Raw genomic sequence first — 12,320 nt, forward strand, 5'->3', positions numbered from 1 at the left:
AGTTTTTTTGTCATCTATAATATATTATTATACCGGTATCAATACTACTGTAAAGAGACGATCCATTGTGAGATAGAGACAAGTTTTCAGGAAAACTCACTATTGTGTGTCCGATCTCGATTGATACATTTAATTACATAATTAAAAATTAAATAGTTGCAGCAAGTATTATGTTTGTCAAATCAATTGCATTCTGAGGATCGCGAGTGCTCTGTGGCGAATGGTGAAGTGATACCAACAGTCTAATCAGTGATCTACAAAATGATGCTAACCTCCACGCAACATCGGGCAGGTAAACTCATCGTTACCGCTTCATCTCGGGTCCTTTCAAATTTGGGATCGCAGCCGCAGCCAGTGCCGCAGTGAGAGCGAGTCGACTCTGTCACCACACACCAGGGCTCTCGAGTCCGCGCTGTGAGCTGCAGGGGCCCGCTGCCTGGGTTCCGCACGTCGAAACGTTTCCTACATCTACTCAGGAATATACAGCTTTGAAAATTGGATTTCGTAATTGAAATCTGACACCTCACGCCCAAGGAAAAAAATCTTTTTGGAACGAAGTTCCTTATGGGACGATGCGGAGGTGTACCCTAACCGGGAAAAAACGTCCGTAACGTAAGATTTTTATTAGTAATGCACACAGTGTACGACTTAACTTTGTAATAACGTACAAAGAATAACATATTTTTTTATCATTTATTGACCACGATCTCAGAGCGTTCGTTTGCGCAATACACTAACTCTTATGCAAACAACCGTGAATGAAGTGTACCACAATAAGTTCGCACATTATGGAATGACCGTGGGTTGTTGCGAAACCTCCAGTTTTATTTTCTTTATACCTCGAATAGAACTTAAAATTAATATTTTTATAGTAAGGAACTTCGTTCCTATCCGGTGTCCCACGACACCACTATTATTTTATGTTTGTTATTGAAATAGAAGAAAGACGAACAACGAAGCTAGCCTTAGTGTGAGCACACAGTGACACATTGGCCATACCAGGTCCAGAGACAAAGAGCCAAGTCTCTGCAAATCGCTGAGGATTCTTTTCAAATCTCATTTACACAAGAAAGAAGACACCGTAACATCTTGTACAAATGTTCTTCTCACCTCAGCACATTATCTTCAGGCAGGTTCAACGCGCACACGCTCACCACTACCTTGCTGCACGAAACTTCTAAAATTCCTTCACGAGGAGCCTCTTTCAGTCTTACTATTTGCGGTGGTAGATCAGGACGATACCAGCATTCACTTAAAAGTACAGAGAGTTTTATAAATTATGAAAAGCTGTTGATCTTTCCGTCGACTGAATTAACTATCTAATTAACGAGTATTTAGTGTACATATCTTAAGGTGGAGACGAACTAACATAGAAAGACCTGAGAAAAAAATTCATTTGATTTTGGGTTCAACTAAATCTAACAAATGGCAGTATTACAATAGAGATGACAACTTTCTAAAAAATTGAAACGGCTGGCATCAAGTTTCCTTGCGACTTTTGAATTCATAGTATAGCTTTAACTTGCAAGGCACTTCGATTTTTCTATTGCGTCTCTAATAATTAATTTACATATTTCTAACGAATGTTACGATAACATCTTTGTTCACTGCAATAGTAATGTGAGTGATTAACATATTATGAGCGTCTCACCCAGATCTACTAAGAGGTATGCAGCGGAACATTACCCTCGCAGCGGGTGCGGGCTCTTGGTGTACAGTTTCTAATTTCACTTGCCATTTAGCCTCAGCTCGCGCAGATATACTCAAAGTATCAGGAGTAATCTACAAAAAATAAATCACTACTACCTCCACACTTCTCCGAAGTTAAATTGGATGAAACAATTACATTGAATACAACTAATGAAGGTATTACTTCTGTAACAAGAACGAGGGGTAAACGATCAAAAATGAAACCTCAGAGAGACAGGTTGGTCTTAATGCTCCTTGTCGCGAGGACGCTCCCTGTTGCTTCCGGGAGGTCATCGATAGCAGTTGTAAGTATCCTGACTAGCCTCGTAATCTACTAGAGGATCTAGGCCAAGCTATGCGGTGATTGACACTGAATACTTTAGTTGTTTCAAACACAGATATTTGAAGTGGTCGAGGATAAAACACCTGTGTGTACTGTGCACTCCGATGCTACCAATTTTTATGATTAAATACGTACTTAATTCATGTTGGCGAATGACTTCCGCGATGAAGCTATATATTGATTAATAAAAATCAAAGCTCGCTCAAAAAATAGTAATTTTTGTAAGTAGTATATAATTGAGACATCAGATCTATGTATATTGTCATTAGATGTCCGTGGGCTCCGCTGACCGTGCAACGCCCGGTGGGGACTCGTACACCCGTCCGTGTAATTAATGTAAGAGCAAGTCGCTCGGTCCGTTTATTTTCCCTGATTGGTCTCATCTCCCGTATAGACGATCATCTTCAAGTCTTGGGTTCAGTATCACTATTATATTATTTACCTTGAAATTGTAGTTGTCCTGTTTTCCGTGGTCAGGTCCGAGAAAGAGCTCGAACTCAGTAGTCATTCCAGTTGACGATAGACTGCATGTAGAGCTTTCATCGATAGAGTCTCCTTTCAAATATAATTACATTAAAAGTGACCCACGAACGGTTCACTTCAACCGCGTAGATAATCTGTCCAACACGTGACACAATTTCACATAAGCGATTGAATTCGTATAACAAAACTACTACTATTTACGCAGCGTTAATAACCGGAGAAATCAGTGTTCTGTGAAATCGGTGTCCAAATACATATTATACTTTATCGAAATGTGATATTTAAGGCATGATATTTACGGATAAAGTGAATATTTAACCCACCTTCTGTCAGCACGGGTAATGAAAAACTTAGTTTCGTAAAAACCTAAAAATAAGGGCTTATTAACATAAATGTAGTCTTCATATGTACTGTTTACCATGTTTCATGATAATCCAAATACTTTGTAGCATAATGTAATGTAACGCGCACCGCGAGACATAGGGTCAAAATTTTGGTTTTAGTTTTGCATAACTGGTTTACGCAACGAGTCCTCCGCCCTTCAAAGCGGAGCGCACGACGATGCTCCGGCAGGACGACAGTAACGTGCCGGCCAACTATTTTTCCTCCCACCAGTTAATGCATTGGCGTTCCCAGTACGCTGGTACACAGACAACATTCTCCGGACCGTGATGCTATTCTAAGCTAAAATCACGAAACTAAAATTTAATTTCTTGTAATATAAACGACAGTTACTGACGCGAATAACTCACTTTCGAAGACTGCGCACGGGCACGTCGGAGGGAAGCTGTCGAGGAAGCGGAGATACAGCCGGAACGGGAGGTAGTCCTGGTGGTGTTCTATCAAATAGCAAACATTCATAATGCATTTCATCTTACATATGAGTACGTGCAGGCGGTTCAGTATATGACATTGATGTCACTAAATCTGACGAGAAACCATCTGCTAATTTTTGGGTACATGCACAGGCGAATCTGCAGCTCAGATAACGATATAAAAACACAACACTAGGACAATACTGCCCCCCTGAGACACGAAGTCGAATAATCAATTCAATCTTCATCATCATCATCAGTGCACAGACGTTTAGTGCGGGACATAGGGCTCACTCAAGGAGCGTGGTATTGACCGTTTTAGCTCCGCCCGTGTCCAGCCGGCTTGCCACGGCCTACAACAGGTCGTCGATCCACCAGTGATGACGTACGACAGTCAGAAAAGGTCGCTTACCAAATGGGTTTTACCAGAATGCTCAAATTCATCTAAAGAGAAATGGAGAAGATAATGCCAGAAATGAGAAGATTCGCTGGAGAGCTATAATAGTCGACAACCAAGGAATTGTGAGGTTGAAGTAACTGTAGGCAAGGCAGGCGCATTGTCCGGTGCTTGAAGACCCTAAAAGCACCGACAGTGAATTCGGTAGATCCGACAAGACATGTTTCCCCTTTACGTTTCCCCGTCGCCTGGGTCGGTTTTTCCAAAAAGTTCTAAAGTAGCACCGCGGGACCATGCATCGGAAAATGTAGCGTGGGTAAGCCTGCCACGAAGTCTCAATGACCTTATATTGCTTTTTTCCTACCATTTCCGTCTTCTTTTTAGAGTTTGGTCTTAAAAAAACAAAAATTACAAAATAAATTCTGCCTAATAACAAACCATCAAACGAAATTGAATGTCAAACTCTCCATAGTAACATGATTGCCACTAACCGAAGTGTCGAAAAGCTTAGGAAAGTATTATTAATGTCAGATTCTTTAGTAAATGTAAAAATTATGTTTCATAAGATTGTGGCTTTGAAACCAGCTTCAATATTCTGAGAATTTCGTTAAAGCGCAGGTTTGATAAATGAATGCGAAAGTCTAAATCGGCATACCCGGCTTACAAAAAAAACTAGTAGTACCTATAAGCTACAACATAAAAACTAGTAGTACCTATAAGCTACAACATAAAAATACTCAAAGTTACAAAGTGTTACAAAGTCAAATGACGGAATCCGCACAACAACTGAACTTGTTAAAATACAATTACTAACTAACTAATCATGTTTACAAAATACACGTCAGGGTATTCGTTTCGAGTGAGCTCATTACAGCTTTTATTCCACAGCCAATTGTTTTAAGTACGGTTTCAAAACAACTTCTACAATGAAAAAATAACAATATATGAAATTCTCAATTCTGTTGATGGTTGTGTGCTTTGTGCTGGGAGCCGTAAAAATACCCTCGGGCCCCCAACATCTTCAGACTGCATCACCTGCAGACGGTCAAAGCCCACCCACACCCATCCACGCGCTAGGCTCAGAGCTTCTTAAGAGTTTCGGCCCCAAGCCAGAAAAAAACGTTTTATGAGCTTACATAGGTAATTACTAATATAATATCCTGCCAGTTGCTACCGTAAATTCGTCATGCGTTCAGATTTGATATTTTTTTCCTATTTTATCGCCGCTAGTCTCAAGGGGCTATTTAGGCTTCACCGGACCGATAGGCGAGTTCGCGGGTTACTGCCTGAGAGACTCTGCTAACATCCACCTTAGCAAAGGCAGTATTCGCTGAATTTTACTGGTGGTAGGACCTCTTCTGAGTCCGCGCAAGTAGGTACCACCGTCCTGCCTATTTCTGACGTAAAGCAGTAATGCGTTCGGTCTGAAGGGTGGGCAGCCGTTGTAACTATATCGAGATCTTAGAACTTATATCTAAAGGTGGGTGGCGCATTTAAGTTGTAGATGTCTATGGGCTCCAATAACCACTTAACACCAGGTGGGACCTGTGAGCTCGTCCACCCATCTAAGCAATAAAAAAAAACAAAAGAATCTACTACCGGATGGGAATCGCGACTCACTAAGAAGATACGACGAAAAATTCAGTTGGCTGTGTCTATGGGTGAAGTTGCACGTCGAAACCTTCCACGAGCTCGATGAGAACTGTGACTGGTGCTTGAAATGCTTAAAAGCACCGAGAGTACATTGGTGAGAGTAGACATGTGTGCGGTGATGGGGGCTGCGTTGCCCGATCGTCTGGGTTGGGTTTACAGTAAGAGGCGGCCACGATACGAGTGTTCGGGATTCAAATTTCGTATCTTTGGGGTCTTTTTACCAAGTGAACTATGCTCTGTTCTCCCAATCTAGATTAAAACTTTTCGGGAAGATCATAAAACAAAACAATAAAATAACAATTCATATTTCATCTTAAATATCGATAACTGGGGAAGGAAAAAGGAAAGGCTGTTGTTCAACGAAAGAGATCCAATAAAATTGTACTGTTTATGTGAAACATCGGTTGGCGCGTGTCGGCACTCTAACCCGCTCGTACTTCTTCAGGGTGGGGTACGGTAAATGAGATGACGCTATCTTATGCCGTCAGAAATACTTTTCTTGCACCAAGACCTCTGCGACGGCAACTATTCACTACTTCAATACACTTCGTGTACAATATACCTAGTCAGGTCATAAGTATTGTCACACAGTAAAAACTTTTCTTTTAGAATGCTGGCCACAAAAAAGTTTATTGAATTCGAATTTCGAATTGTTCATGAAAATAAAAATGTATACTGTTAGAATTTTACTCATTTTTAAATATGGAGTGGACGCTTAAAGAAGACCGTGTTGCAGTTATTGCGTTGCATCGTTGCGGTTACGCGCCAATTCAAATTTTTAACTTACTGAAAAATTTTAACATAACCAAAAGATTCGTTTATCGTACCATCAAACGATACAATGAAGACTCTAGTGTAGATGACAGGTCAAGAAGTGGTCGCCCTCGGTCTGTTAGGACTCCAGCAGTGATAAAAGCTGTGAAGGCGCGAATTCAAAGAAATCCCAAACGTAAGCAGAAACTGTTGGCCCTTCAGATGGGGTTAAGCAGAACCACGGTGAAAAGGGTGTTAAATGAAGACTTAGGGCTTCGGGCATATCGAAGAAAAACAGGACATCGTTTGAATGCTCGTCTAATGGACCTGAGACTGAAGAGATGCCGCGCTTTGTTGAAGCGGTACGCGGGAAAAAAATATCGGGAAATTCTTTTTTCGGATGAAAAAATTTTTACCGTAGAAGAGAGCTACAACAAACAAAATGATAAGGTGTACGCACACAGTAGTGAAGAAGCGAGCAACCGTATTCCGCGTGTCCAACGAGGTCATTTTCCATCCTCGCTCATGGTATGGTTGGGAGTTTCTTATTGGGGCTTAACAGAGGTACATTTTTGTGAGAAAGGTGTAAAAACGAATGCAGTTGTGTATCAAAATACAGTCCTGACGAACCTTGTGGAACCTGTTTCTCATACCATGTTCAATAACAGGCACTGGGTATTCCAACAAGATTCGGCGCCAGCTCATAGAGCGAAGAGCACACAAGACTGGCTGGCGGCGCGTGAAATCGACTTCATCCAGCACGAAGACTGGCCCTCCTCCAGTCCAGATTTGAATCTGTTAGATTACAGGATATGGCAACACTTGGAGGAAAAGGCGTGCTCAAAGCCTCATCCCAATTTGGAGTCACTCAAGACATCCTTGATTAAGGCAGCCGCCGATATTGACATGGACCTCGTTCGTGCTTCGATAGACGACTGGCCGCGCAGATTGAAGGCCTGTATTCAAAATCACGGAGGTCATTTTGAATAAAATTTAGTGTCATAAGAATCTATGTTTTGTTAAGTTTATTTTGGTATATGAATGGTTACATAATGAATAAACTTGTTTCAATTATTTTACATTAAACATGTGACAGAATTTATGACCTGACTAGGTATATACCTATTTATACACATAATTTATAATGTTTCATCTTTTCACATACCTATTGGTTCTGTTCTACATAATTCATTTAAATCGCGCATTGTGAAATTCATTGTTCCGTTATAACGTTCCTTTGAAACGGGAAACAAAGATATTTTAATTAAGACACCTCCCCGAATACGATGCTATGTCCGTAATTATAATTATATACATCCAGTAGGAAAATACGCTTCATTGAATTAAATCTAAAATACAATTTAGATGCTCAAAACAAAAATATAATTCGGCAAAGACAAAACAGTCAAGTACCACTCACTCTCTTCTTTGTTTTTCTTTTCTTGTTAGCATAGGACGAGCTTTAGTGCTATGAATAAAAACATTTTGTAAATGGTCATTTTTTTTGAAGTATCAATAGCAAAAGAGACGAGGAAGTACAAAAGTATAATGCGTAACTGATCGTTTCTTCTCGTAGAGCGCGGGCTTCAGTTTTTGCGAGACTACGAAAAGGCGAACGGAGTGGCCCCAGCCACGTGGGGCAGTGCGAGAGCGTCTACTCAGCGGTGTCTCCGTCGCAGCCACTTGGTGGCACTCTACCGTCAGTACGTTAAGGGCGACATAGTGCAGATACTGGCCGAAAAACTCATGGCTGGTGAGCACCTGTGTCGACCCGAAGGAGAGACATCCTCCTCAGTCATGGTTCACCCAGTCCTTTGTGGACTACCTCATCGATCCGTAGTATGGGTTTGCCTCCACGCTCTCACCGCTCCCTAACAAGGACGCGGCTCCCCGGGTTCGCAGAGGTTGCATCGTGAAGCGTTATTAGCGGCTAGCACCTTCGCCTCCAGCTTCCAGGGAGCCATCCCGGTGAGAACAGACGCTCTCTCTAAGAATACGATTTGGTATCCACGGATTACGCATATAGTCGTCGTGGCCTAACGGATAAGACGTCCGGTGCATTCGTGTTGAAGCGATGCACCGGTGTTCGAATCCCGCAGGCGGGTACCAATTTTTCTAATGAAATACGTACTCAACTAATGTTCACGATTGACTTCCACGGTGAAGGAATAACATCGTGTAATAAAAATGAAACCCGCAAAATTATAATTTGCGTAATTACTGGTGGTAGGACCTCTTGTGAGTCCGCGCCGGTGGGTACCACCACCCTGCCTATTTCTGCCGTGAAGCAGTAATGCGTTTCGGTTTGAAGGGTGGGGCAGCCGTTGTAACTATACTTGAGGCCTTAGAACTTGTATCTCAAGGTGGGTGGCGCATTAACGTTGTGGATGTCTATGGGCTCTAGTAACCACTTAACACCAGGTGGGCTGTGAGCTCGTCCAATCATAAAAAAAAAAAAAGAACTACGATTGAGCGTCAGGGCCCATACCACGTCACCATAAGGCTGCCCCGTACAGTTTCATGGAACGCGCCATCCCAGGTACCGCAACCCGGTCAACCCGATCTCGACGGGGACGATTCCGATCACCAGGTGTGCTCTGGGTGGCTGTCTCTTGGCCTTGTGAAACCACAAGGCCTGGGATTTTTCGAGCGCAATGTCGAGGCCCAACCTTCGGAACTTAACGACGATGCATGATATTCCTGCGCAGTTAAGACGGGCAGATCGTTAGTAATCCCGGATCACAACTAACGTGTCATCCGCGTAATACATAACGCGTAGACCTGAAAACCTACTGTAAAGGTTGCTCAATAGGATCCAGTCGTAGCCCATGTTCCACATGAGAGGGTCAAGGAGAGACGCCTGTGGAACACCGGACACCGGACACCGAAAATCGCATCGCGCCGTCGTTCCGTTGCACACGACCGACCCACCCTCGAGATAGGACCCGATCGGTCGGCGAGCCCAAAAAGTATTTAGGGCCCTACGCACTAAACGACTCCCCTTACACTCTCTCGCCCGATGACTGATCTCTGTCCGAGATCAGAATCCGGGCACCGTAGGGGTGTTCCTGTAGTCAGCAAAAATGTTATTAGAATTTTCTTGGGGAATTTGAACACCAGTACAGTCATATAGTTCGACACGAATGCACCAGGTTTCTAATCCTAAAGACCAAAACGACTTCAACTTAATTTTTCCAACAAACTTCTGGCTGAGATTTGTATCGCGGACTCTGCAGCACATGTTTTGCTTAGTTTTTTATATTTAGCAAATCACTATCTGAATATGACTGCCATCTTCAGATATGCTACTGAAGTCTTATTTATATCGGTAGAATAAGTTTCGCAAGTTTTACTTGATTTGAAAGAATGGTCGTCTTGGAATGTACTTATCATTGGCTAAATCTGTATCCTTAAAATATCCTTACATATGAATAGCTTACAAGTACGGAATATTTTGAACTACGACAGAGGTAAGCCAAACTCGCTTGAAGTCTTACCCAGCCTCTTCTAATTGTAACGTCTCATTCGCAAAGAGACACAAAGTAATTCACGCCCTACGACGGTTGATAGATCTTAGAGTGGATGAACTGTCTCTTTAAGCTGACATTCTAATTGTTACTGTTCGAAATTTATTTATTTATTTATATGAAAACTTATCTTAAAATGTCGTTAGCGTGATTCAAGCATTTGTCAAATATATTTTGTTCTATGCAGCGACAGTTCTATGAACCTTATGCTAAGTGAATGCCGCTTACTAAAGTTTCTACTACACCTCTCAATGGTTTTTTTAAAGTAATGACACTAACACCCGTATCTTTAGTCGTTTACACGAGCTTAACTCCACTCGACTCAACCTCCAACGCGCGTTTTGGTATGATTAGTCGTAAAAATAAACTCCACTCAAACGTCCTTGGAAAAATTTCCTAACCGGAGTGAAGTAAGCGAACTGTCAATTCAAGGTACGTCGCGACGTACCTCGAACGTTCCTCAAGGCTGGTTTTCTATCAATGTCCAAATAGTATGTGGACCGCAAATGGAAATATATGATATTGTTGTGCAATGGCCTGGATCTGTGCATGATTCCCGCATATTTTGATAATTTAAGTTTGATAATATTTATTAATAAAGTAAATAGTTCGAAGTTAGACATTTGTAACTCTTTATTTTATTTACCTACATAAGAGACATATTTTGCTTACTACCTGATAAATAAAGTCAATGCGATTATAAGTTTTATTTATATAATAATAAACTGGTGGTTGTGGAAAAGCACTTCAACAACACGATGCAACCAAAATCACACAAAAGCGGCGAATAAAAATACAAAGCCGGATCCGAAATCTAAAATAATAATAGGTTAGAAAATAAGTAATATACTTTCAGATTTACCGCACGCACACATATTTACGAATAACTCAGCAACCAAAACATCAAACAAGTTCATCTAGTGTCAAACAGACAGCGGCAGCCTGACTTCGACATTAAACAATGACCATAGACTACAGAACTCTATGGGTTTGATGCTAACTTGATCAAATTTTCATCATTATTACCTCACTCGAGGACGGTTGAGGACGATTGTAATGGTCGACTAAAAATACCAAACTCGAGTAAGTTTGGAGGGAATTCTCGAGCATCATCGGATGAGTTAAGAGTGGAGGACTATTTTACGAAACGTCTAAAGATACGGGCATTAGTAACTAAGTTCAAGAGCAATTTCAGAGAATAGTCATGTAACCCGTGTTTATCATCTACAGCCAGACATACCGGACGGGTGAGTACTAACCATGTTCAGTGAGAACAAAAGCTTGAACCGACACATCGCATCGAGATGTGTTCTTCACGAGGAGAGATCGCTCAGAGTCGGCCTGTGTCATCCTAGGGGAAAAACCAACATACGTCATTCTGGAATCCCCACTTGAGTATACGTCAGGGATCCACATTCAGTAGCCCCTGTGATTGCGTACTGTGTAGTGTGTGCCAGAAATAAACGGGACATGAACAAGTCCACCCAGAATCTGAACTGAATGAATTATTTTGTGGAACCTTATGTATTTGGTTCTACCTTCAATAAAACCAGAATCATTCAAAAAATCTCAAAAAATTACGGTACATATTTAAATAAATTATTAAGTAAAAAAAACACCTCTTACCACAAGATTGGTGGAGAATCCTCACAATTTGAATAATTTGGCTTCAAGGCGAATTGCAAAGGAGGACCCACTACTTCGATGCAAATGTCCAAAATTAATGGATCCAAGTTTTCAATCTAAGATAAAAGGAAACCAAGTTTTATAAATACCATATGTATACCGACTTTGAATTAATTGCTACAGCAGCTTCAGTTGCTAAGCTTTTAGTAGAGTAGTCAATTAGGTTCCAATGAAATACATTAGAGGGGACAATATATTATATGTATTATTCGTAGATGTCCTATATAATTGTGGGTAATCAAAATTCATAGAAATTCTCTTAAAGATGATGAGCACGCAGAGCAAGGCTCTGTTCAGTCATTCATGTGGCAAGAGGACGTGCGTTTATCAGGCACATATTGATAGCTGTTTAGACTTTTCGAGACCTTAATAAAGAAGAGTATACAATCATCAATATTTTCAGCAAAATAATACCGAAGTAAGCAAATTGACGGAACCAATAATCCCACATATAGTTTGTAATGTAAGGCAATACTCCACAATATACTTGGGCGTTTTTTTACGAGATTACTTTATTGTGAATTCTTATAAGATATTCAACAAGAAACACAGAGCATCAATGTTGCAGTACTTTAAATTTAATTATTATTAATTATTATTTAAGTATTATGTCATGCTGTGGAGTCTATGTTTTCACATAGTATAACCACCGTCTGCAACTTATACTGTTTTTAATATTACTGTTTGTACTATACTCGTAGTGCGTTATATTGGTTTGTGCTGATACTGCTATATACATATATTGGCACATCGTAAATCTACGTCGTAATTTGATGGGCCGTCTGACTAATAACTTTAAGTGAGAAAAAGAACAAGGTTAGAAAACAGAGTGCTACTTCTGCGAGTGACTGAAGAAGATGTAGTAGACCAATAAGTGCACAAACTATTTTAGGACTTACGTTAGTATATAGGTGTAGTATATACGTAAAGGTATGCATGTTTTCTCAAAATCGTGAAAGTACGTCAGGGGAAAT

At 40.9% G+C, this 12,320-nt stretch overlaps 1 protein-coding gene across 1 annotated transcript in view; it reads right to left on the bottom strand.

The window, feature by feature from the left end:
- Nucleotides 1-12,320, bottom strand: part of LOC149502393 (uncharacterized) — an 85,709-nt gene that overhangs the window by 12,734 nt on the left and 60,655 nt on the right. The window contains exons 27-33 of the mRNA XM_089729362.1: nucleotides 11,287-11,402; nucleotides 10,920-11,011; nucleotides 3,268-3,354; nucleotides 2,475-2,587; nucleotides 1,652-1,782; nucleotides 1,111-1,251; nucleotides 273-468 (exon numbers count right to left, since the gene is read on the bottom strand). Coding sequence (XP_089585488.1) covers nucleotides 273-468; nucleotides 1,111-1,251; nucleotides 1,652-1,782; nucleotides 2,475-2,587; nucleotides 3,268-3,354; nucleotides 10,920-11,011; nucleotides 11,287-11,402 — 876 coding nt within the window. The remainder of the gene's footprint in view (nucleotides 1-272; nucleotides 469-1,110; nucleotides 1,252-1,651; nucleotides 1,783-2,474; nucleotides 2,588-3,267; nucleotides 3,355-10,919; nucleotides 11,012-11,286; nucleotides 11,403-12,320) is intronic.

The sequence above is a fragment of the Bombyx mandarina genome, chromosome 08 (assembly GCF_030267445.1).
Source record: "Bombyx mandarina strain Sakado chromosome 08, ASM3026744v2".
Classification (NCBI taxonomy): domain Eukaryota; kingdom Metazoa; phylum Arthropoda; class Insecta; order Lepidoptera; family Bombycidae; genus Bombyx; species Bombyx mandarina.